General features: G+C 37.3%; 1 protein-coding gene across 1 annotated transcript; it reads left to right on the top strand.

Moving 5' to 3' along the window:
- The first annotated feature begins 315 nt into the window (after window positions 1-315).
- On the top strand, window positions 316-27,793 carry LOC142348629 (uncharacterized). The gene is made up of 2 exons (XM_075400036.1): window positions 316-710; window positions 25,198-27,793. The coding sequence occupies exons 1-2, from the start codon at window positions 593-595 to the stop codon at window positions 27,717-27,719; spliced, it is 2,640 nt and encodes an 879-aa protein (XP_075256151.1). The 5' UTR covers window positions 316-592; the 3' UTR covers window positions 27,720-27,793.

Below are 27,793 nucleotides of genomic sequence, written 5' to 3'. Positions count from 1 at the left end.
TTAAATAAGTAATCATCAGAAACAATTACAAATACAACAGAGATATCATCGAGGATCAGACAAATCTTCATAATACAATCCGTAGTCTTTTTGAAAACCTTTTTAACGTTTATCAACGTTTATGTTTGAGCATAAACAAATACATAAGCTCAATATTTAATCTGAGATTAGAAATTGATAATTCGAGAGTTATTCAAATTAACTCTCAAAACTAAACAGCAGCTGCACTTGAATATCTTTTAATGCTGTTTTTCAAATAACAATAGAGAGTTCTTGCGTTAAGAATTACAAATGTAATTTTTGAGCTCATTCAAGTTGAGTTACTCAATTTAGTTTATAACACAAACTGTTATTCTTAACTGTGGGTGCAACGTTTTAGATACAATTACCTTTATTAGTTATCAATTGAGTGAAATAAACTATAAAGTTCGCTTCAAATTACATATTTTCAATCTCTAACGCAAAACGTTTTATTGTGCAGAATGCAAAGTTTTGTGCCGAAAAACTGATTACGTTATTATTGAGACGATGAATTTGATTTTTGGCTGCAATACTTATCGAAAATGAGGCACACCAAAAACTGCCAGCTGATATGAACAGGAATCCGTCTCTGAAGGGGAAGAGAGGTAATTCTGGCGTGCACAAACGAGGTCCATCCAACGTGAAGAAAAAACATTGTACTCATGATGATAGTCTATCTGATCATTCAGGTGAGTAAAATTATCATTAAGAAAGAACAGGGAAAAAATCGGAAAAATATCCTGGTATTTTGCTAGTCAGTCTGATCTGAAATAGTCAAAGATCTGAATAAACTTCCAACTACTTGTCGTGTTTGTTACCTAGAATATGTAGTGCGGACAAAACGAACTTAGATTTAGTTACGGTGACTTTGAGGTGCGTTCCCTCAAAAACATTTTAGGTCGAAACCTGTTTGCAACTCGAATGGTATAACTCAACAAGCATAAGAAATCTCTACTCGACAGTTCATCAGTAGGTCCCAGGGGAGTAATGGGGGAACCAAAACACTAGGGACCAGAGGAAATAGGCCAAAAAATCAAAAAATAATAAAATTTGATACATGACTAATTTATAGGTATATATTTATTTTCACTATAAATTTAAAAATTAAAAATCATTATTCGAAATGCTTCTATATTCACATTAAATCTTTTCAAAAAGGAAGTAACACAATTAAAAATATGTCTCGTTTGTAAAAAAAATAATATAATAGCATTAATGAACTCATTTATCATGTTGTACAGGCTTACTCATCTATTAAGTCTAGTAAAATTCATAGACGATGTATTTATATGTGAAAATTGGTTATTACGAAGTCATTTCTAGTTCAATTGCCGCTGAGCTAACTTGTCTTGTTCAGCCATATGCCTGCTCTTCTTATTCCCGCATTAGAAATCATTATTTGTTCATGACTTTCCGTAACCATTGAAATTCATCCTCATACATTAAATAACAACCTTGCATCGCGCATACGTTTGCAATCAAAATATCCCTCACTCATAGCTAAAGTTACAAGTAAAAATCTTTCTACACTTATGAATAATAATTCAGTGCCAAATTCCGCGTCACAGAACTATATTCAAGCGTCTCTCGTTTACCAAAATCCACAACAATCTATGGAATTAGATCAAACTAAGCTGTTAATCAAATCCGAATCACACATTTCTTTCTATATTAGCAATAATAATTCAAATACTTCGAATAATTCAATTGCTAAATTAGTAAACAAAAAAGATAATTTTTATCTTTGTCTACCATCAAAAACAGTCGAACACTCGTCCAGACAACTCAGTCGTCAAAATATGTAAAAAAAAATAAAACATCATCAACCAAAGGAAAATCTCAGCCAACAACTTCAAATCGAACTTCGCCCCGCGTTTCGTTTTTACAGATACTGCACGCAACACGCCACGCCGTTCACCCTCTCGCCCCAATCTAAGCACTCCACTAAGACACTAAGAGGTAACCCTCAAGTCCTCTCATTCGACAAAGTAGTTGGAAAAGTGTATGCAACAAATATCTCATAGCGTCTCTAACAGGTAAAGCAGTACTTAAGGAGGTGGGAGATTGCATCTTACGTGACAATAAAGCACGAGATTAAAACAGCTAAACCCCTACTTTCATTCTTACTTGCCGGACATTAATGTTAGCAGTAGTTGCGTTTGCATTGACGAGATCATGGCAATTCACCATGCACTCAAGGGCGCACTTATCGAAGACCTTCCAAAGGCGACTTTCCAAAAACCAATCCGCGATAATTTTTCATTATGCAAAAAATTTAAGATAAAATTTTTTGATAATTTTTTTTCACAAATTCATGAATTAGCACAATCTTCAACACCAGATCAAGCTTTTTGTCTTATCGGTAATCAAGTAAAAATGTTATTTACAAAAAAATTTATAATTCAAATTCCAGCCCTGGCTGGTTAGTTGAACGACTTATTAATGCAATTAAACAACATTTTGCATGTATTAAAGAAGCAAATAAAGAAACCAGCTCATTAATATAAAACAGCGTTTCAGTTAAAAATTGATCAGCTCTGTATATGCAAAAAAAAACTACACAGTTTTCGCCATTCAAACCACACTTGCTATGCATCTCTCCCCGTGCTATAGATCTCTCAAAACCCCTGTCTTACTTTATTAAAATTCAATAGTCTTTCGCGAGAGCGGGTGCGCTTACTACTTTCAAAATTGTGATTCGCGGAGCAAAATCTTGACTTAACTATTCTACGCTTACTTGCGGAGTGAGTTTGCAATGAAAGATAATCAACTGAAAATGTATTGCAAAACAAAAAGTATGAGCTCAAGAGTTTATAGGCAAAACAAGAAGGTGTGATTAGACATGTCTGTTCACGAAGTGGGAAACCAAGAAAAGATGTAGTGCAAGAGTCACGAGACATGAATTGAACAAACTATGAAACGATAATGAAGGGCAAAAAAATGAAATAAATAAATACATCGTATGAAATTTTATTGCATCAAACAAATAAATGGGGAATAAAGTATCCCCGTGTATTGCATACCGTTTCTTGCAACAAAAGAAAAATTGTTAACAATTTTTCTTGATTATATAATAATTAACAATATTTACATATTAGTACTTGGTCCCCGGCTAACAATATATTTGCTGGTTATCTTAACTAATAATAAACTAATATTACAAATACGAATTCAGCAGTTTCTACAGTTTTATTGATGATCAAAATTATTCTTGTAGTTCTTGATTTTCGGCCTCCGGAACTGTCATTGATCGTACCAGTGTCGGGGTATCTTGATCAATTAGAGGTTGCACTTGTTGTGCAGGTGGCGAAACTTCACCGATTAGCGGAGAAAGGTTGCACTCCTCAGGTTGTTGTGTAGCCATGTATTGAACAGTCTCTACAACTGATGCGGAAGGAAGTTGGAAATTTGCTATATCCCCCGCTCAGCGGGGGCATTTGTGTGGAGCTGTAATTGCTGAGTCCGAAGATGAGTCGAAACCGTATCATGATGGGCTTCTTCTATTACGGTCCGGGGTTCGTTTGCCTTGTGGTGGTGCTGGGTCCACTTGCTGTAATGCCAAAAAAGAAGAAGCCGATTGTGCTGGAAAAACCAACCCGTTTGGCAAATCAGTTTGAGGCTCTTCAGTTTGATTTTGTTGGCCGACAAAATCAGGAAATTGCGGAATGCGCCCTCCCATGGCGCGTGATATATTGGAACGTGATATCGACACCCCTCATATAGGCCCTCCAAATTCTTCTTTGTTCTACGCTTTCCGTGAACTTTGCGGGCCAATTTGAGTTGCACTGTTCGCTCTGTCACTGGTTTCGGTCTCCATGCGATTGTTCGGATGAAACAGGACTCGCCGTCCGTACTCGCTTGTTCCCGAGCGTTTGCGTCCTGCGCTGCGCGAGTCATCCCAAGTTCCACCTCAATGTCACTGCGGTATCCGTTTACCCATTCATCTTCGGGAAGGATTGCCTCGGGTGTTGCTGTGTCGTCATCTAAATAATGATTGACAATATTCTTGTAAGAGAGATATTTAGCTTTAGTAGCAATTACGATCAGCGGGGTATTACGCTTACGATCAAAGTGTGCTTCGAATGGCGAGATCTTTGTTGTTTTCTGTCTGCAAATTGATTAAGGATTATCTTTAATGCATGTCTTGCATGGAATGTGTTATTTACTGATTTTTCTTCTTTTATGCATGCCATTCTATTCTTAATTGTTTGAATTAATCTTTCCGCTAAGCCAATAGAACGACATTAAGTCATTAACACTAAGCCATTAACTGGAGCTTCAATAATTTGAATGTCGTTCTTTTTGCAGAAAATCTTCACTTGATTTTCAACTGAACATTTCGCTTGATCCAGTCGAATGGAGCGGGGAGTTCCAAGATTTTCAATATAAATGTCCAAAAATTTGAGAAAATTTGGCCCATTGGACTTTTCATATATACATGCAGTTGGATACTTAGAAAATCTAGTTTTGGAATAAATTTTGCAATATAATGTACCGAGCCCAGAAAAAAACAACGGAGTTTCTTTAAGGTCTATGGAGCTTAAAGAGCTAAGATAGCAGACATTTTACTCTCGATGGGTGAGATACCCTATTGTGAAATATGATATCCTAGCGAATCGATTTCTAACTTCCCGAAATGACATTTTGAGAGGTTTATTCGAAGATTTTCTTCATCTAACCGTTTAAGACAACTCATGACAAAACTTTTATGTTCTTCCTCTGACCCCCTTACTTCCGACCAAAATGTCATCGAGAAAACAATATGTGTCTTTAATCCTATTAGAGTAGAATCCATTGCTTTTTGGAATTCTGCTGGCATGTCTGTTAACCCATATAATCCCGTTTGAAATCTGTATGTGCCGGTCATATCACCGCTAATTATGTTAAAATTACAATGGTTTGCCCTGTTCGAATCTAAGTTCAATTGCCTGTACTTGTACTTCAGGTCTAGCGTAGAGAAATATGTTGTGTTTTGCGACGCAGGAGCACTAATTTGTTGAGAGATAGACTCAATAAGGGTGTCGATATTAGGCATTTGATATTTATTTTTATGAATGGCTTCGTTTAATATTTTGGAATCCAATGCAAGTTTAATAGTTTTGTCTTTCTTTACCGTGACAACTATTGGTGATATGAAATATTTGTCGGGACAACTAGAAAGTTTTATTATATGTTTTTCGTCTAGCAGTTTTTTAAATTCATTATTGACTTTGTCTTGTAAATTGATTGATATACGTCTACCTTTCTGATGTCTAGTTTGCAAGTCTTTGCGAAAATTAGATTTAGCTACATGATTCTTAGATCTTCCAATGCGGGATACTAAATTCGGAAAAGTTTTTGCAATTTGTTCTTTGAATTCTGACTATGAGGAAATATTGTTGACGAGATTACCTTTAGGTGATGAAGATTGTGTCAAAGCTAGACCTAGTTGGTTGAACAAGTCTCGGCCAATCAGGGATTTGAGACCATCTGCGAGGACGGTGATTGTTGCTGGGTCGATAGTCCACCCGTTGCTTGTGATTGGGGACTGTATCTTTCCTTCGACGTGAATTGGCTCATTCGAGAAAGTGCTAAGTTGCGGAGAAGCCTTTCCGTGGATCCAGAAGCCCCGTAGACTGCTTTTTACCACTTGCGACGCGAGTGAACGATTGAGAATACCGCATGCGCTCCCGGAGTCCACAAGCAATGTGGTAGTGATATTACCAATTTTGATGGGCATGTTGAGAGGCTCAATTTTTGCTATGTTATTTTCAATTAGAGCAACCGTATTATCCTCTCCGCTAATGTAATCTGATTCGTAGAGTTTTGCTGGCTGAAAGAAATTCGCCGAATCTTCCGGGTGTGGGTCTTCATCCACAGTGTTAACGGTCCTTTTCATAGGGTTTTGCGGTTCCGCGTTCTTTGGTTTCCGACAATTATGCAAAGTGGTTTAGGAGTCCACAATTATTGCAGATTTTACCTTTTGCGATACTTTTATCGCGGTGATTTGGGAGCCAGATCAACCGCAATTTGAACAATAGAGTGTGGAGCGATTGTTTTGCCTCTGAATATTGTTCGAATTTGAACAATTCGGTGTTCGGGAGTTGTTTTGAAACTGTGTTGCGTTTACACTAGCTGGAATGAGGTTCTTGTTATGTTGTTGAATTTGGTGTTGATTACGCATGCCAAGTTCCATGATAATTGCTAACTCTAGTGCCTGACGCGGTTCCACTGTCTGTTTGAGAAATTCTTTTTAAATTTCCGGATCAATCAATTTAATAATTAATACATCACGTATCAGAGCTTTCTCTTTATTCTCAAAGTCACAATTTTCTGCTAAATCTTTTAGCTTACCGTAGAAAAGTTCTACCGTTTCCCCCCGGAGTTGTTTGGTTATGAGAAAGACGTGTCGGTCGAAAATGCTGTTTCGAGGACGGATGAATACCTCTACCATGATCTTCCCAAATTCTGCAGTGGAAAGTGTATCAATCATGATGTTCGGTTTCTTACAGTTTAAGATCCAACGTCCCTCCACCCCGATACTCAAGTAGAGACGAGAAACTGTTTTGCGATCAGCAAGTTACAATTGCTTTTCTCCACACATTATGCTAATTTCGCTTAGACGCTGGCACTTGTTTCGCCAATTCATCTTTTGCTGGGCGCTGCGAGCATTCTTTTCCCTTTCCGATTGTGCAGAAGAGCCGATTATGGTTTCCCCGTATATGGGCTCGAGCGGGAGGTCCACCATCTCGGTTTTAGGTCCAAGTAGAGTGTCGAGAATTATTTTCTCCTTTGCCAATAGTGCCAGTTTGTACTGCACTCTCCATTTCTTCCAGCGAAGATGGGGGGTCGTGTGTTGGTTTATCCCACAAAGCGTCGATCCCGAGCGGTGTACGCTTGTTTGCTGACTGTGCCATGTCGTATTTTATTGAAATTCAAAAGTCTCTCGCGAGGCGGGTGCGCTTACTACTTTCCAAATTGTGATTTGCGGAGCAAAATCCTACGCTTACTTGCGGAGCAAGTTTGCAAAGAAAGAGAATCAACTGAAAATGAATTGCAAAACTGAAAGTATGAGCTCAAGAGCTTATGAGCAAAACCAGAAGGTGTGATTAGACATGTCTGATCACGAAGTGGGAAACCAAGAATAGATGTACTGCGAGAATCACGAGACAGGAATTAAACAAACTATGAAACGATAATGAAGGGCAAACAAAATGAACTAAATAAATACATCGTCTGAAATTTTACTGCATCAAATCAATAAATGGGATATAATGTTTCCCCGTGTATCAAAGTCCCCTTAAAATCTGCCGTACAATTTAAACATGCACAACAAAGACACCCTCAAAAACGTTCAAGGAAGCCTGGACGGTTTCTTTGAAGTACTTGCACCAGGTCCGGTTGTGGAGAAAGTTGTCCAGTATACTTTGGTAATCCACGAAACGGGGAAGCTAGCTGTAACCGTTAGAAATAACAACAATGCGAATTCGGGACCCAAGACGAACAAAGAACAATTTTGAAAGAATAAGTTGGCAGAAGTGGCCTCCAACTTTTAGGAAAAACAACTGAAGCAAAAATAGCCAGCCTTATAAAAGAATTCTCGAAGCACAGAAAATCCGACAATGCGAATGGCATATCCTCCAACCGATCAAACGTCTCACCTGCAACGCGAGTGCGTATGCCAAAAATACCTACTAATCTTCTCCCCCAAACGCATGAACCAATCGAAAATTTCAGCTTCTTCGTATGAACAATCAGTGATCACAGCTCTGCCAAACAACACCTCACAGAAATTACAAACTCCTACTTCACCGGCACCCCGGGAACCATTGCAACAAATTCTCCCTCGATCTGGTAAAAGATCCGGAAAAAAACCCCAAATTTTATGGATTGGATCAATATGAGTCATCTGGAGAACCAATAATTTTTTACCCTCGCAATTGGCTGCACTCCGAACGGAAAAGACGTGCAGGCGGTATCGAGTCCTTTCGGCCATCAATTGTCCAATCAATTTTAGATACAGCGGCTCAAGTCAGACCATCCCTAACCAATTTCTTTCCCCTGTCATTGATACTGTCTTACTCACAAGGATTCACCCTGCGGATCACAGTCCCGACAAAATTCGATATAAATGATTGGAATACCAACATTGATTAAAACTGTATTTAATGGAAAAGACTTCATTTACTTTTATTAAATATCACTAGCTATCATAACCAGTACAAATATTTTTGGTTGTTAGATGACCGATAAAATTTTTTTTTAATGATGTCAATATGGTTACTTAATTTTTACATTTATGCAACTTCAACAATTTGTCAACGAGAGTGAAATGTTGTACATGCTAATTTAAATACTTAATCTAATGCAGTAAAATTCATAAACGATGTACTTATTTTATTTGATGGTCAGTTATTAAGAACTCATCTCTAGTTCCTTTTCACCCTAAATTAAATGTTTTTTATCCATATTTCCGGTGTTCATTTTCCCGCATTGAGAGTCATTATTTCTTCACAACTCTCAGTACTTACTGAAATTCCCTCTCTAACTTTTGCATCTCGCGTACAGTTGTCACATTCTAACACAATAAATCTATAAGTCGTCTCCTTCTCAAGTTTAGCAGACAAGTTTCAGTTAGAGAAATCTTAGATTTTTTAAACGAGAAAAAAAATTTTGCTCGAAAAACATAAATTTGATAAGCTCGTGTTAAAATGATGATTTCTAAATTTTTAGCCCATGGTTTGTGTTATATTGGCCAGCCCAATTTTAATTTAAAGTTGAACAAAAAAGAATAACACACCAATACAATCTCGTTGTATCTTATCATCAAACGGATCAATTGCGAGCCCAAATTATTCTTTTTTTTTCAATATCATGCTTATTACTTTCAATATTACAATTATTCACATACTTTTTCACATGCCTTTTCTTATTGAATACCGCATATTCATAACCTCCGATAACAATCTGATCTTTAATTGATTTGTTTAGCTTTTCCGTTTAGCTTTTTCTCCTCTTGAGCATAGCAAAATGGTTTTGCTTTAAGGAAACAACCTTCCTTAATTACCTTTATCGGTTGATTTATCTTTCAGTTTACACAACTCAGAAGTACTTATTATATCAATTTTCTTATCTATCTCTTTTTTATGGGGCCAATATAGAAACTATACGATTAATATCTTCACTATCAGTATCAGTGTAACCATAAAAACAATTTAAGTGTTTTTCAAAGTAATCATAATTTCCCTTATACATGAATGAACTTTTTCCCAGCTTTCTATGCGAAATAAAACTTATTTTATGCGCTCAGTATAAATACTCAAAACTAATTGGCTACCCAGGATGAAGTCCGCGACCCAAGACAGGTATTGGCCAGACCGACTTGGGTTGCGGACAGGGGGTCCGGTGCGACCATCCACAATGGTCTGGAAAAAATTTGGGTCGCGCCTTCCGTCTGGCCAATGGCAATTTTAGTCTGTTCGGTCTGGCGAATACCCATATTTCGGTCTGTTTGGTCTGGCCAATACCCATATTTCTGTCTATTCGGTCTTGCCAATACCCATATTTCGGTCTGTTCGGTCTAGCCAATAACCATATTTCGGTCTGTTCGGTCTGGCCAATGCCCAAATTTTGGCCTGTTCGGTCTGGCCAATACCCAAATTTCGGTCTGTTCGGTCTGGCCAATACCCATATTTCGGTCTGTTCGGTCTGGCCAATACCCATATTTCTGTCTGTTCGGTCTGGCCAATACCCATATTTCGGTCTGTTCGATCTGGCCAATACCTAATTTCAAGGCCAAGAGGTCCAGCCAAATAAGAGCCAAATTGTATAAATGCGTGATGTATTGATTGTTTTTCAAAATAGCAGCCCATAAATGGTAAACGACAATTCCTTCTAGATTATTGGAATACTTCATTAACCTTCTTTTGAAATTTGCATTTGTCTTTAAAACGACGGTTTTTTTGAATAATTTCTTTTTAAAATTTCATATTCATTTGTCATTCAAAAAAAAGAAATGAATAAATTATAAATTTTATTGGATGCTTATACACGTTTAAATGAGTCTGGCTAATAGTCTGGCCTAGGATCTGTTCGGTCTGGCCAATGGTCTGGACAACGATCTGGCGGATGGTCTGGCCTACGGTCTGGACAATGGTCTGGCCTAAGGTCTGTTCGGTCTGTCCATTAATCTTGACAACGGTCTGGCGGATGGTCTGGCCTACGGTCTGGACAATGGTCTGGCCTAAGGTCTGTTCGGTCTGGCCATTAATCTTGACAACGGTCTGGCGGATGGCCTGGCCTACGTTCTGGACAAGAGTCTAGCGTAGGGTCTTCTCGGTCTGGCCATTGGGCTGGACAATGGTCTGGTGGATGGTCTGGCCTACGGTCTGGACAATGGTCTGGCTTAAGGTCTGTTCGGTCTGGCCATTAATCTTGACAACGATCTGGCGGATGGTCTGGCCTACGGTCTGGACAATGGTCTGGCCTAAGGTCTGTTCGGTCTGGCCATTAATCTTGACAACGGTCTGGCGGATGGTCTGGCCTACGGTCTGGACAAGGGTCTGGCCTAGGGTCTGTTCGGTCTGGCCATTGGTCTGGACAACGGTGTGGTCGATGGTCTGGACAACGGTCTGGCCTAAGGTCTGTTCGGTCTGCCCAATGGTCTGGACAATGTCGGGTCAGTCTGGCCAATGGTATCCAAAGTCTGTTCAGTGGGGCCGATGGTGAGGCCAATACCTATCTTTGGGTATTGTCGGTCTGGTCAATGCCTGTTTTTGGTATCGTCGGTCTGGCCAATACCTGTTATGGGTCGCGGACTTCATCCTGGGTAACCTTGTTCTCAAAAATTTGTAGTTAAAAAATGACACACTAAAATTTCTCGTTAGATATAATGCATTGCTCATTTCATTTACTCAATAGCATAATATATGATATGTCAGAAATCTTCTTTGTCAAAATTGTCCTTTTTGAGTTCTGAAGTTGCATCTCAGCAGATAAGTTGGAATTAACACATCTGATCAAACCAAATATGTCGATGAGCATTCTCTGAGTAAATGCAAGAAGACGATAGTATTCTTCATGTCAAAAACACAAATTAGGCCCGTAAAAAAGAAAAACCTATTTCTAATACTTCTGGAACAAGGCGCAATTGTGTTTTCTGTAAAAAGGTCTTGATAAACACGCTTGAAAAACCGCGTTTTGAGAGACTAATTTTGGTTTTTTAAAATATGCAATAATAGGGATGACTTCGCGAGGATTAGCATAGAACTCATTTTTAAGCAGGTTGTCGTACGGTGATAGATACCTTTCTTGTATCTACACTCGTACTTTAATCTATGTATGTCTGAATGCTCCATTTGAAGGGCGAATGCCTATTTAGTTCATTTTGTTGCTAACTTCTTACTAACTTCCTCCCACTTTGCAAGTAATGTCTGTTCATGCTGTCTAATGATTTCATACTGTAAACAAATCTAATTTTACTTCCCGGATGTTTGATCAAATGTTGAACAAATCCATTTCTTCATTTTGTTTAACTCTAGTTGTCACTCTTCCCATTTTCAGCGCTATCGCTTAGTTGAATTAAATCTTTGTCAAACGCTTCTCAATTGAACTAACTAAATAGAAATCAACCATTCGCGACGCGATTGCCTAATCGCAACGTAATCGACAAAAAGTAGATAACACATTCGCCATTCGCGACGCAATTGCCACTTTCTATTTGGATAATACCAATCGCAACACAATTGACCCAACTCACATTGATCGAGTACAACATGGCGCAGTCAGCAGCGGACTCAAAGAAAACTCCACTTTACATAGAAGCCTTTTGGCAGAAACCCACAGCAACACCCACTCTAACGTGGGACAAATGGACACAAAATTGGAAACTTGCTCTTCTCGCCAAGGAAGGAATACAACTTGACACTCTCTTAAATGATCCGCCTGCATCAGTGAACTATCCACCCGAACCTACATATGAAGAACCAGTAGAAAACCATACGCAGGCCACAGAAAGAGATCGTAAGGTTCGAAACCAGCAGTTGAAAGTGAACTGGCAAAACAGATGCAAGAAGGCTGATGAAATTGGAATTCTCTGTGGAGACAAACCATGGACACTCTGTGAGCAGAAGACGATATCGCTGCTGTATCTAAGCATTGGCACAGAGGGGCGTCGAATCTTCAAGAGCAAATACCCACACTTTCAAGTAGAGAAACAACCTCTAAAAGATTTGTGGCAGGCAATGGAGGAGTCATTCACAAAGGTTCGTAACATAACCTACGATCGTTTCGTATTTTATTCATGCAAACAACAAAAGGGAGAGTCAGTAGAGAGTTTCTATGGTCGTCTCATAGAACTGGCAGAAAATTGCAACCTCGGAAGCGAAGAAACAACACTAATTCGTGATGCTTTCATACTCAATATGCTTGATCACGAAACTCAAAAGGAGTTGTTGAAGGAAACTGTAGAACCACCAAAAGCACTAGAAATTGCCATACAAATGGAAATGGGAGCACAAAATCAACAGAAAATTAGCCAAAACTTAATGACAGGTAATACATCTGTAAATTACATCAACAATAGCCATATTCGCAATCGCAACGCGAATGCACCTCCAGCAAAACGTGACTTCACACGCTATCCAACTGTCCCTACAAACTATCAGTATACAAGTGTTTGTACTGATTGTGGTCTTCGCTGGAGTCACAACCACAAACAGATTTGTCCTGCGAATGGAAAAAAATGCAACAATTGCGGTATTTTGGGTCATTTTGCTCGAAAATGTCGAAAACCAAAGAAGCAGCAGAATTCAACACAGAAAAATCAAAAAGCAAACGTAAATCAAATTGAACAATCACCAGAGAAAAGTGATGACGAGGAATCAGTAAACTATATAACAAGCTATCAACAATTGTACCAACAAGTATACGACTCAAACTACGACAGTGACTCAGACGACTACGTGGCAGCTATATCTTCAGATTCAGTTCATCAACTGGAGCCACTGAATGTGGAAGTACAGATTGGAGAAATACAAACATCGGCAATGATCGACTCTGGTAGTGCTGTGAGTATTATAACAAAAAGTCTAGCAAACAGAATCCTACAATCAACTAAATCTGCAAGATGGACAGATTCGTCAGAAAAAAGGAACCTAAAAACGTTCTCCAACGAACCAATCAAAGTCATCGGGCATTTGGAAACTACAGTGACCTACAACCATTGGAAAGATGTATCAGCAATGTTGACAGTGGTAGATGACGGCCACAAAAACATAATTGGAAGAGATCTGTTTGGCCCACTGAAGATTGCAGTTGTCCAACAACAACCAGAAACTGGTAAATGTGTTAATAACATCACTAATTCTGCATGTAAAATTAAAGAGACAGTTGCGACGCGATTTCCACATTTAGTATCAAGAATTGGTCTATCTAAGACACATGTAGCGAAATCAAAGTTTCATCAAAAGTTTACAGCAAAGAATCAAAAAGGCCGACGTGTTCCGATAAATCTCCAACCTCGAGTTACAGATGAATTAGAAAGACTACAGACAGAAGGCCATATTGAAAAATTATCTAGTTGTTCGGATGAAAACTTCATATCCCCAATCGTAATAACCGTAAAGAAAGACCAGTCAATAAAGCTAGCACTAGATTCAAAAGTTCTAAATAAAGCAATACATAAAAACAAATATCAAATGCCAAATATTGAAATGTTAATTGATACCATCTCACAACACTTAACAAGTACACACAACAGTCAACAAGCCTATTTCACCACATTAGACCTTAAATACGCATATAGTCAATTAAAATTACATCACGAAACAGCAAAACACTGTAATTTTAATATAATATGTGGTGAATCTACTGGTACATATAGATTCAAAACAGGTTTCTATGGTCTCACAGATATGCGGGCTGAATTTCAAAAAGCCATGGACTATACTCTAGTAGGTTTGCAAAACACATACTGTTTCTTGGATGATATAATAATCGTTAGTACAGGCACTGAAGCAGACCATTTAGCTTTAGTTTTCAAATGTCTTCAAAAGCTAGATGACGATAATTTGAGAATTAATTTATAAAAATGTCACTTTGCTAAATCAGAAATAGAATGGCTCGGTTACAAATTTACACAAACAGGTATATCACCATTAGAAAGCAAAACAGCTGCAATTCTCACAATACCACCACCAACAACATTAAAACGTCTTAGATCATTTCTAGGATCAGTCCACTATATCGGTAAATTTATACCACACCTAGCACAATTATGTCACCCTCTCAGACCACTACTAAAGAAATCAGTAAAATTCGTCTGGACAGATGAACACACAAAACACTTTAATCTAATTAAAGAAAAAATAGCAAATAGTACTGAAAATAGTCATTACAATCCCAAATTAGACGTTCGAGTAAAATGTGACGCTTCACGCTCAGGATTGGGGGCAGCTTTAGAACAAAATACACCAGAGGGTTGGAAGCCAATTGCATTCGCGTCACGATTTCTCAACACAACAGAAGAACGCTACAGTGTCAACGAATTGGAACTATTGGGGATAGTGTGGTCAATTGACTATTTTAAATATTATCTATACGGAAAAAATTTCACGGTAGTAACAGACCACAGAGCTCTATTATCAATACTCAAAGAACATCGATCTAATAAATCATATAACAGCCGTTTGTCTCGCTGGATAGATAGACTGTTACCATACAATTTCACAATCGAACATATGCCAGGTGCAAAAATGGGACTTGTTGATTACATTTCTAGAAACCCCTTCGCTAGAGCTAAAAAGATATCTACTTATGACAAACATTTTGTTGTAGCAACAATTTCTAAAATTCGTGATTCAATGAAACATCTTATAGTGAATAAAGAAACAACAACTAAAAAATTTCAGACCATAATAAAGTCAAATATGCCACCACAACAAATAAAACTTCCATTCGCATCGCAATTAACACTTAGAAATTCAAATGTTAACACCCATTTTGATCATCCATTTGCGCCGCAAATGCCACTTAAAACTAGCAAATTACAATTTGTACCAAATCAGCATAAAGTCAATAATTCACATTCCATTAGCAAATTCGCTGCAAAAGAGGTGCAAATGTCAGACAGTAAAGAATGTGAACAATCTGAACAATTAGTCCCAATTCAACCCATTAATGGCAATAAAGCAACTAATCCACCAAATAACACCAAATTAAGCGCGAAAATACCCAAATTCGAGTATAAATACCACACACCCAAAAACAAGTCGCTTTTTGCCCAAATTCAGCGTTCGAACAATTACTTCGTAAATAAAGAGAACGAACCTTTAAAATCAAAAAATACTATAAACAGCCTCAGAATTATGTCAAAATCAAAAGCAGTCCGTTCAAAATCAACACCAGCAAAAGCACGAGTCACCTTTTCTGATACAACCCCATCGACCCCAGAATCAAACAACACAAGCCGTACCGAAACTCCGACAGGTAGCATGATCGATGAAACAGATGACCTGATGTTTCACGAAACACTTCAAAAAGTGTTCAGCAAAAAATTCCTAGCAATATTAACGGGGAAGGATGCCATCCTAAAAGAGGTACGAGACTGTGTATTACGAGACGACGCAGAACGACTGCAGGAAATTAGCCCGTATCTCCACTCATATTGGAGAGACTTGAGTGTAAAAAACGGATGCGTCTGTCTAGACGAAAGGATAGCAATTCCCAAAGCTATTAAGGATGCTGTACTCGAGGACATACACTCTACTCATCCGGGCAGTTTTGCAATATTATCGTTGGCTCAGAATATCTGGTGGCCTTATATCCACAGGGATATATTGGCAAAAGCCAGTGAATGCAAGGCATGCACTGAAATCGGTAAGAATCTTAAACCAGTGATTTCGCACCGCAAATGGACACCTTTACCTAAGTGTAGTGAACCGAATGAGTAAATACAACTAGATTTTGGTGGACCAATTTTAAATGAGAAAGGCATAGAACAATATTTTATTACAAGTATAGACAGATACTCTAAATACCCTACGGCAGAAATAGTAAACAATGCATCAGGCCCAAATGTAGTTAAATTCTTAAATAATTATATATATCAACACGGAGTACCCAGAACTATTAGATTAGATCAGGCTAAATGTTTTACAGGAAAAAAGTTTGAGACATTTTGTGCTGAAAATAATATTACACCTCTATATGCACCAGCAAATGACCATAGAGCAGTCGGATTAGTAGAACGTATTATTCAAACAATTAAACGACAATTATCTTGCATGAAATCACAATTAAATAAAAAATTTCATTTAGAAAATTCATTGAAAGCAATAATACAACGATTAAGAATATCAAAACAAAAAACATTAAATATTACACCATTTGAGGCACATTTTGGCAGAAAATGTAATACACCTATATCAAATATCACTACTAAACCTAATAATAAAAATTTGAACTATAATGCCATAATTAATTATTATTTAGACGAGGACACAATCCCAGGTCGTTCGTACTTAACGGAGGAACAGTGGGCCGACACTGCGTTATGCTCCGACACCGAAATAGAAAAGGTCATTTGCGCTGCAAGTTCTCGCGCAAGATTGGAGCAAGAAAAACGCAAGGACGGAGAGACAAGATTCATTAAACCCGAAGCCATTTGCCGCGAGATGCCATGCTCCGAAAGAAGTATTCAAGTTAAATTGACCAGAAAGCGACACGAAAGCCAACTACAGAAAAAGAATTTAGACGATCTCTACGAAGTACTAGCGCCAGGGAGCACCGTCTGCAAAATAGCCCGACAACGAGCGTTATAAAGGAGCCATATAAACAGGAAGTTAGAGTCCGGAATTCTGACATCGCGAAATTTGGAACGCGAGCCGAACGCGAAACAGAATTAATAGAATACATAGATCGCCGCCCGAAGAAAATAACAGAAAAAACATTAGAGCAGAAAATTCAACTTCACAAAAAGGACCTAATTCGAAAAATCACCGGGGACAAGAAAATTAAGAGGAATAAACGACAAGCCGACGATGTAAGTATAGTTTCTTCTGGACGTTCTTATATTTCAACAACAAGCAACATCGCACGATCACTAAAGATGCGTATTCCGAAAAGGAATCCAAAATATGACACAGCTTTTCTAAACAGACCTTATTTAGTACAAGTGCTCAACATAAGTCCAATTGCCCATCACAAACAACATCACCGACACCTACACACCCGACACCAATTTTGAAGAAAACTTCAAAACGTAATTTAACCATAAGCGATACGTCGGACTCTGATACTTCATCTGTTAGAAGAAGTAAACGAACTCTAAAGAAAAAGAAGACCCAGACAATAGTTGAAAAGGTTCGCAATACCGAAGGATATGTCGACGATCAAGACATAGAAACTGTAGGAGATTCGTATCAGAGCATTGATGACCGACAAGAACAGCCGAGAGAGATGACCGTATTACAAGCGGAAACGGCTGGACAAAGTGACAGCGAATAAAAACTTTATTAAAACAAACTTCCTCTCTCAAACTTATATTTTACTTATTATTTAATATTTTACTACTTACTAACCGGTGAATATTTATTAATTTTCTGATTTTAATTAATAATTTATTTTCTTTCCAAGAGGGGAGAAATGTCGTACGGTGAAAGATACCTTTCTTGTATCTACACTCGTACTTTAATCTATGTATGTCTGAATGCTCCATTTGAAGGGCGAATGCCTATGTAGTTCATTTTGTTGCTAACTTCTTACTAACTTCCTCCCACTTTGCAAGTAATGTCTGTTCATGCTGTCTAATGATTTCATACTGTAAACAAATCTAATTTTACTTCCCGGATGTTTGATCAAATGTTGAACAAATCCATTTCTTCATTTTGTTTAACTCTAGTTGTCACTCTTCCTATTTTCAGCGCTATCGCTTAGTTGAATTAAATCTTTGTCAAACGCTTCTCAATTGAACTAACTAAATAGAAATCAACCATTCGCGACGCGATTGCCTAATCGCAACGTAATCGACAAAAAGTAGATAACACATTCGCCATTCGCGACGCAATTGCCACTTTCTATTTGGATAATACCAATCGCAACACAATTGACCCAACTCACATTGATCGAGTACAACACAGGTAAAGATTTGTTTAAACTGAAAAAAAATGACTTTTTTAGTTCGACATTTTTGTCAGGTTGCATTTTGTGCATATAATTTCTTTGTTGACACCAAAGGAGGGCTCGTGCGACAAGTCATAGTAATGTGACCATGTTTATTGCACAACGTACGCAACATTTAATTACAGTAAGAGATAACTCAGTTTTTAAATTCCTCATAGAAAGATTCAGATAAAAAAATAAACGTTCAACAAAACACATTGCGAGTAAAAGAAATAAGCAGAAATTCTGACCTACAAGTGTTGCATGCAGCATATTTCCATGGAATCTCTTAAAAGCAAAAGAAAAATTGTTATGCAATCGCAATTGGTGTTATATAGAATTCTGCTTTCCAGTACATTTTTCAATTCTTTTCTCAAAATCTTCAACCAGTTGAAAAAAATCTTCTTCAATTATGAAACCTAAAACAAACGTTTTGTCTCAGTGCTTTATACAATTTAAGATGTGGCGTAGCGTACAAGGTTCAAAATTTTCCAAGTATGTGTTTTACTTCTACCCAGATGAGACCGGATTGCTGTCTTGTCAAAAATTGCCAAACTATGGCAGGCATTGTTTACCTTGCGTTATCTTCCACCAAGAAGTTCGCCTTGCACCAATCAACAAGCAAACAAGAGAACCTTACCAAAATTCCAGCTCATTTAAGTACTTTTGCCCCGCATGTTTTTGCCTCCTGACTTGTTATATGTGGGATGCAGCTGGAGTGTAGTTTATTTGGGGCTATTGGGACTAGACAAAGTACATACCATCCGGTGAGATGGTTCCTAATACCCCCTCACCCCTAACTCCTCCAAGTAAGCTTTGCGGGGTGGTTTGCCTGTGAAAGCAATCCAGTCTATCCCCCAAGTTTTCTGGGACGGTTTGCATGTGAAAAAAATCGCCTTAAATTGCTTATATCAATTGGTGAAACGTCTGTATCAAGTAGAAAAACAACACACATCAGCTGAGTAACAATCCCCTACAGAGTTGTAAATACTTTTAAAGGCTCTTTTGGCCAGCTTGCCAAAACAATTGGCTTTCCCGGGAAAATGCCCCATTAAAAGAAGTGAACAAAAGAAACCGTTCCATACGACCAATTTCTCGCAAAATTCACCAAAACTGTATATATTGCTTCAAGTGCGATAATTTTTTTAACTCCACTTGTACTGTTTTGACGTAAGACACTTTTAAGGCCCTAGTAAAAATCAATGGAGCTTTTTGGGACCGTGAAAATTGTCGAAGCGAAACAATAACAAGGCAAAGCAAAAATAATTATTACGAAAAAAATTGAGATCGTCAAAAACGTTGCAAAATCTCAAATTGATTAGTTGAGACAGAAAATTCACCAGAATGTGGAACATCTGAACATTAATTTGCAACTTAATACGAACATGCAACAGGAAACTAACTCAACATGAGATAGAAACAAAAATGACAACTCGTATGACAACTACGACAGAAAATAAGCTATTTTTCTGGTTTATCGAAAAGTCAGGCCGCTAATGACAGCCGTCTGGTGATTTTGTAAACAGATACCAAATTACAAACTCCGGTTTGGAAAACTTGTAGAATCATTGGGAAAAATTATTGCAACACAAGACGCTTTTATTTTAGGAAATACAGCAACAGCAATCTAAGGAATGACCACTGGTTATTAAGAATGCCAACCACTGGAACTATGGCATTTTATTGATGTCGAAAAATAAATTGAAAGAAAAAGTATATATTTCAAAAATTTTTTGTGCAAAGAAAAATGGTTGAAAGAAAAGCAACTGCTTGATTGTCGATACAAATGTTCGAATTAACTAAAAATCAATCAAACAGGAGTACACTTTGGGGAAAGAAAAATGCATTATAAACAGCAAGCCGTTGATCTGGAGCCGGGGATAGAAACTGTCTGCTCAACACTACGGAATCAACTAACCAAACAATCTTGACTAGAAACCATGTGATGTGCTACGAATTGCAGCACTATATTGTAGTTACTTCTGACGATGCAAGTGAGCTTCGAGAGTTGTTTGCCTATGAAAGAAGCCAAATTTTTCCCCTAAAGTTTCTGGGGCGGTTTGCCTGTGAGGAAAAATTTCTAAAAAAAAACATTTTTATCAATGATGAAACGTCTGAATCAAGTGGCAAAAGAACACACATCAGGTGAGTAACAACACCCCCCTCAAAGTTTTCAAAGGCTCTTTGGGTAATTTGTCGAATGAATCGGCCTCCCCGCGAAAAATGCCCCATAGAAAGAAAGGAACAAAAAAACATTTCTATGCGGCCAGTATCTTGCAAATGGGAGCAAAAATGTATACATTGCTTCAAGTGCGATAGTTGGTTTCAAGTCACTTGTACTGCTTTGACAAACGAAAATTTTAAGGACCTAGGAAAATCAATGGATCTTTTTGGTCCTGTGAAATTTGTCGAAACGAAGTAACGACAACGGAAAGCGAACAAAAATTTCACCAAAAAATTGAGAACTTCAAAAACGATTTAAAATCTCAAATTGATTTGTTGAGACACGAAGTTTCCCTGAATATGGAAGATTGGAACATTAATCTGAAACCTAAATCAAAAATGCAACAGGAAACTATCTGAACTTCAGATAGTGCCAAATTTGAAAATTCTAAAACAATGCCAGAGGAAAATAAGCTATTTTTTTAGTTTATCAAAAAAATCAGGCCGCTAATGAGAGCCGTCTAGTGATTTTGTTGACAGATACCAAATGACACATTCCGGTATGGAAAACCTGTAGAATCATTGGGAATAAGTGTTGAAATACAAGAGCTTTTATCGTTTAGGCAAATACAGCAACAATAATCCAGAAGAACGGTCAATGATTATAAAAAATGCAAACCACTGGACTATTGAGTTTTATTGACATCAAAACTGTTGTGTCGAAAGACAAATTAAAACAAAAAGATAAATTTATCAAAAACTTGATACAATAGTTCGGACATACTAAAAATCAATCGATCAAAAAAATGAGATAACGAAAGTTGCATTATAAACAGCAAGCTATTGGTCTGGCAACGCGGATAGAAACTGCCTGCCCAACAGTGCAGAGTCAGCCATTTAGACAATCTTGACTAGAACCTTGTGATGTGATACGAATTGCAGCACTAAACTTAAGTCTCTTCTGAGGATGCAGAGACTAATGAAATAAAATATTCTAGCAAGAAAAGTTGAACCAGATTGCATTTATTTCACTGAAAGTGATTTGACTCAATTGTAACGACTGCGAGATGTTTCTAAAGAGCATTTATAAATTGCAGAAAAGGATTGGTAGACAAATTGGCACCCGTGAGCTCAAAAATCTGACCTTGAACTGGAAGAAGCAAAAACATCGACACTACCGAGAATTTTTTTCTTAAAATGCATTATATTATGGTCACTATGATTACAAAATATAACGATCCATTGAATAGTAGCTAGAGAATAAAGGGTAGTAAAATTTGTGAATCAATTAACTGTCTGATTGGGAAAAACGACCAATATGGGTCACAAAAAGGAAAAAAAGAACTGTCTGGTTGTGAATGATGACATGAATTTCTGCAACACAAATTGGGTGCAGTTTAATGAGAGCAAAGCCTTATCTCTCTTTAGAGGATTGAGTCTAAAAATGCTAATTGGAACAATATCGAGGAACAATTTTTTTATCTGCTGAATGAAAATTCTGGTGTCAACGAAGCAACCGAACAATTTTACAACAGTATTTTATCGGTAAGTAAGTCTGCAAAACCGTTGAAAGCTTGTCGTAGAAGGCTGGCACCTCATTAAATGTCTTCTTGGCCCATTCACTTAGAGAACAACCTTTTGACAGCAAGGCTACAAGAAATGAGTCGAGTCTTAAAATTTCAGCCAATTAAATCAATAGTTCTCCCAGAAGTATTTCAAAGGAACGCTCAATCCCAGCAAATATGATGTATAATGGAAAACAAGTCAATGGCGAAAAAGATATGTGAAGCTTTCAACAATCAATTCGCATCCGTTTTCAGTCGGGACGAATCGGTACTGGAAGTACCAAAAAATTCGAATAATTTAATCTGCTTGGATGACATCACTTTTTTCTAGGAAGTCTTGGAAGAAATCTCTAAAATGAGTTCGATTTCAAATTTTTTTGACGAGATGTCACCAGATTTCCTCGAAAAAGCAGCACAATTCCTGATAAACCATTTTTTATACATTTTCAGTTGTTCGATAATCAAATAGTTCCCAGACATATGCAAAATAGTTCATGTAAGACCTCACTCGATGAGTGGTAGCAAATTTGATATAAAAAATTACCAACCTATTGCAATTCTTACCAACTTGTCGTTAGTGTTTTTAAAAGTTGGAGTATAAAAAAATTAGGCAGCTGATTCAAAACCAACTCTGCAACAAACAGTATGGTTTTCGCATGGGTTGATCAATTATTATTCAATTTCTTGTTTATTGCAACTAACTGTATTCTGAGCTAGAGGCCAAAGGAAACCGATATAAAATCTCCTTGATATAGCAAAAGCGTTCGACCCAATTAATTTCTGAATTATTCTCAACAAATTTTCTCAATTTGGTTTTGATGAACAGTTCCTCTTGTTCTTCAAATCGAAACTTTTAGGCAGCCAGCAACGAGTACTTACTTCAATTTTTACTTCGAATTATATCAACGTTACCAGATGAGAACCACAACGGTCTTTTTTGCAGTCTTGTTGGTTCAGAGACCCAAAAACCATTTTTACAAAATGATATTGATTGCGTTATGACGTGGAGCAAAAAAACTATTTGAGTTTTAGTTTCACTGAATCCAAGTTTATGAAATTTTCTCTACAAAATCGCGTTGACTAAGAACTGTCTTTTCAAGCAGAGAACATCAAATTAAAAAGTTCAATTAAATAAGAGATCTTGCGTTATTTTCTGTCAAAACTTTTTGGAACTTTCACATTGACGTTATTGTAAGAAAAGGTCTCTAGAGGCGAACTCTCTTTGACGCACTTTACCTGCTGAAACAAAAGTGAATGTTAAGTGTGTTTTGTTTAAAAGTCATATAATTTCAGTTCTCTACTATGGATAACACATTTGGTTCCCCAGTAAAGTTAAACTACAGCGTCTGGAAAAAGTTCAAAGAAGATGTGTTAAATGGATCTGTAGAAAATGAGTCTCTCCGATACAGAATATTTCTTTCCAAGTTTGATTAACCAAGGTCTTTCGCCGATTGGTTACAAGCTAGTTCTCTCAGATCTCCTTCTTTTGAACAAATTATTTGATTGGCAGGCAATGCGGAAACCACTTTATTTGTGGGAGATCAAATCACATGACTGCAATACAGTATCCAGTGGAAAAGTCTTGATTTATGCTAGAGAAAAGAAACAGAAGCGGTGCGAAGAAAATTTTTTGTTCATGTAGCTAGGTATAACAATGCGCTTTCATCCTCCGAAAATCTCTTTTGGTATACTCCCTTGATGAATTGCAAAATTTTCCAAAGTCAGTTTTCAAAAATTTTTGTTGCGCAAGCATTATCTAAATTCTGATAACACTGTTGTCCTTCTGCATGGGATACATTAAAAACCTTAATCAAAATTGAACCTCTCCTATGCGGGGCAAAACCAAGATGGTTGAAACCATGTTTGGTTTGAATTCATTTTAAATATTATTATATTGCAATTCGTTCCAGTCAAGCTCCGTTTCTTTTGACTATTTTGATGCCTCATCTTTTTTCACAGAGCAGTTTTGAGATATATAGTTGCGAGTCTTTTAAGAGAATAGCTAAATTGAAAAAAAGTATTCTGAATGCGTGAATTTTAGTTTTAAAACAGCTTATGATGAGTCAGCAAAGCATTAAAAAAATTGTTCTACAGAACAGTGCAAACACAATTTGAGAACCTCTCAACAACTTAAAAATGTTCTTCTGTTATTTCTATATTTGAATTATGAAAAATTTTTGGTTTTTTAATTTTTAATATCAGCTTTTTGTACTGGATATAAAAATAGATGGAAATGAAAAGTGGTTTCTTTTCTTCATCCTTACATAATCTCATTTTGGAAAAGAACCTTAGGTTCTCTTATTGTAATAATTTTAGTTTGCATAAAGAGGACAACTTTGCATTAGAGGGAAAACTTTGCAGATTTTTCTGTAAATCCGTTCCATGTAGTAAAAAAGTGCTGGAAAGCACAGTTCTCGTCGAATGCTGATTCTGTTCGAACATATTACGATGAATTTCTTGTTCTCAGCATTGCGGTTGTAATAGTAGTTCTTGTAAGATGAATATCGCCTGGTAATATTATTGCAAGGCCTTGCTAGATAACTGTTTGAAATCAACTGAGGATATAATATACTTGAAATGTTGTGTGCAAAATTTACAAAAAAAAACTAAAAGAGGACAAAATTGTTTTTTTTTCTGCGGTTTCTAATCTCCATCCGAGCGATGAAAACATGTCCATTAAGAGGTGGAACCTCGTTGTTAACTAAGAAAATGAGGGTTGGCAATCTTTTCATGGTTCAAGCAGTTCGTATAATTCGTCAAATTCTCACGATAGATCTTTTGATCAAAATTGTTAACTTGTGCCAATTATTTCTCAATGGATTTCAAGTATTACAATCAAATTTTCCCTAGTCTGTCGAGCGTGTGGCGCGTTGTGTGACACACGCACTTAACAGCACTGGTTTACTTTTATTATTTTGCACCTGTATTATTTGGTTATAAATAATAGATAAACAAAAACAAATTTTTCTCCCGCTATGCGTTACTGTGCATTATAATTTGAATCGTTTTTTGATGGACTTAATTTATCCCTTGCATAAAACATGTGTTTTAAACACTTGTCTTTATAAATGCTTTTAAACCAAAAAAAATCGCCGCTTTTTCAATTAATTTACCAATTTACTACAGTGGTTTAATATTTTTTCAAAATTAATAAGTTATTCTATCAGCGACTTTTTCCTGTTTCAAAACAGCGTTTTTGACATCAATAAATCTGATCATTTAATGAATTATTGATTATGTTTGGTCTGCTTGGCATTAATAATGATTCTTTTTATCTTCGCAGGAGAAAATAATTCTTGAGTGTTCTTAGATTCCAATTGCGAATGTTACTGGTGCAATAATGACGAAACTCGACCAGCAAATGAGAACCCGGAAAATTTTATAGCCCAAAACATGGAAGCAGACATAGAACCCAATACTGACCAACTGGCCGAAAATGTGTCAGACTCTGCTCACTTAGCCGAAGAAGAGGTACTTTTGCAAGACGAACAACTAGATCCCGATCTGCAGGAAAATTTAAATGAAACAGAAGTTGCTGATGAAACAGAGACGTTGCTTAATATCAATCCTGACCCTAATAATAACATCATTCCTTTGCAGCAAACGTCTATGAGCTCGGTGTCAAGTGAGATTGGTGCACAAATTACTGATCGAGACACGCTTGATGACCAATTGGATGAAGGTGTGAACAAAAATGAAGTCCATAATCAGAGCCCTATACCTGCCTCACCGGGACTCGAACCATCGCCCGCTGAAATTAAAGATTTGAATACACACCTGCCAATATCACGCGAACATGAAGAGGATGAAGAGAATAGCGACGAAATGTTGATTGACGAAACTTTTGAAACACCAAACGTTGAAATTGATGACCAACCCGTAAACATCAGCCATGATTACGTAACAGGTGATCCCATAGATGACGTAACTTCCGACGTGACTACCGCACAAATAGCTGACGCTGACAAAAGTGAAAATCAAGCGCAATTACATAAGAAAGATCAACAACATAACCGTTCAAACAAAATCAAAAAAACTTCAATTGACGAAGCAAAAGCGGGTTTTACTGACGAAATTTACGAGCCATTCGCTCGGAAAACCTCAAAGTCTAAAAACCCCTCAGTTATAACTTATAACCATGCTGGTTATGAGCCCCTTCCCAGATCTGCAAGCGCAACATTTGTTAATAAAAATCAAAATGAATCGCTTTACCGAACACTATCACGTGAAAATTCTCAGCCGCTAAGCAACCATTTTTCACGAAACGCCAGAAATTCTCGGGGGAGCGAGGAAGGTACAAAACTAACCCCTCGGAAAATTTCGGTGACGCGGAGTGAATTGTCGTCTCCGGTGATGAAAAACTTAGAACAAGTCAATTTTCTCGAGCCTAATGAATTAACATTAGATGTAAATGATTACAAACCTGAACGATATTCGGCTTCTGTTTTTCAAGAGTCGCTTAACCGACCAATCAAATTGCCCAGAACCCAAACCGAAAGTAACTCAAACGCTACTTTAAGCAGTCAGTTTTTCGACGGATCATCATTCGCCAAGCAGCCAGATCCTGCAAACAGCCAAATTCCAATGAAAACTACATTGCCAAGTTTGAAAACTAGTTCGGGAGCCAACAAAAAGTCGCGGAACTCAACAAACCTGGAAGCAAATTTTGGAATCGTTCTACCGAATATAACGTCTCAACGAATGCCGACCAAAGAAGCATTAAATGTTGCTCGCGGAATTTTACGAGGCGAAATTCCAGCTCCAGCTGAACCAGAAATTACACAATTTGCAAAAATTGAATCACAGAAAGACGCGACAACTTCAAGCAGTTCAATGTCGACGACCAAAGAAAAAGATTCAGCCCAAAAATCGCCCGCAAAACGGGAAGTAAACACAATACGTGGACCCCACCCTAAGTGGTTATTAAACAACAGTCATCAAAAAATGGGAAAAGCCCCAATTATTTCAGAATGTTTACCTATCGAAGACCGCCTTATGAACAAACATAAGTTCATGAGCCGAACTAAACAGTTCCAAAACCCACTAAGCTGCCGGATGAATTTAGTTCCGGGTTTAGCTGAAAAAGACAACAGTTCCTTTCATGAAATCCGATTAAAGTTAGACAAAATTGAAAATAAAATTGGCCATATAATTAGAAATACTTCCCATTTATCAAGGTCAATAGACCGACCATTTAGTGATAGTTTAGTCGAAGCGCCAAAACAAATTTTAGTCCCTGAAAACCCATCGCTAACTTATTTACAACAACAAAGCGTTTTAATGAGCAATCAACGCGCTTATTTTCAAACCAAAGAACCCACAGTAAACAGATTTGAACAAAAACCCGAAGATAAAAAGTTACGAGTAGTCAACTTAGTTCTGGACGACTCCGAAATTGTAACGACATCGTTAAGTTTATCGGATACGGAATTCTTACCTCAAATTGAAGATAAATCGGAAAAATCGCAAGTTCAGCTGCAGCCGGTAATTCCGATTCGAAAGCCGGTTTTCGGGAAAAGTTTTCAAGAGTTTGGAGTTAATCACGGATTTATGACCAGCTCTCAAAAATTAAACCCCCGAAATGAGCTGACGCGGAGTTTTAAAACAACAACAGCGCACGTGTTTCCAAAGCCGCTGACGAAGGAAAAACCGAAAATTACCAAAAGTGTTTCAATGAAAAACGTGTCTTACGAAAAGAAGAATAAGTCACTACCAGTTTTGAAACGACAAAATGAGCTGTTTGAACGTATTAGTGACAATAGTAGCGAAGGCACGAGAACTCTTGATGAAACTGTAGTTTTGAGAAGTGGGGGCGAAATTGCTCCCTGGTAAAGACTTTAAACTATTTGCAGGGTTTTTATTTGTCTCCTTTTTATATGAATTTTTAATGAACATTTTACTATAAA

This window comes from Convolutriloba macropyga, chromosome 10 (assembly GCF_964194025.1).
Source record: "Convolutriloba macropyga chromosome 10, txConMacr16.3, whole genome shotgun sequence".
Lineage (NCBI taxonomy): Eukaryota > Metazoa > Xenacoelomorpha > Acoela > Convolutidae > Convolutriloba > Convolutriloba macropyga.
Note: the sequence above shows the minus strand (reverse complement) of the source record. Positions and strands in the feature narration are given on the sequence as shown.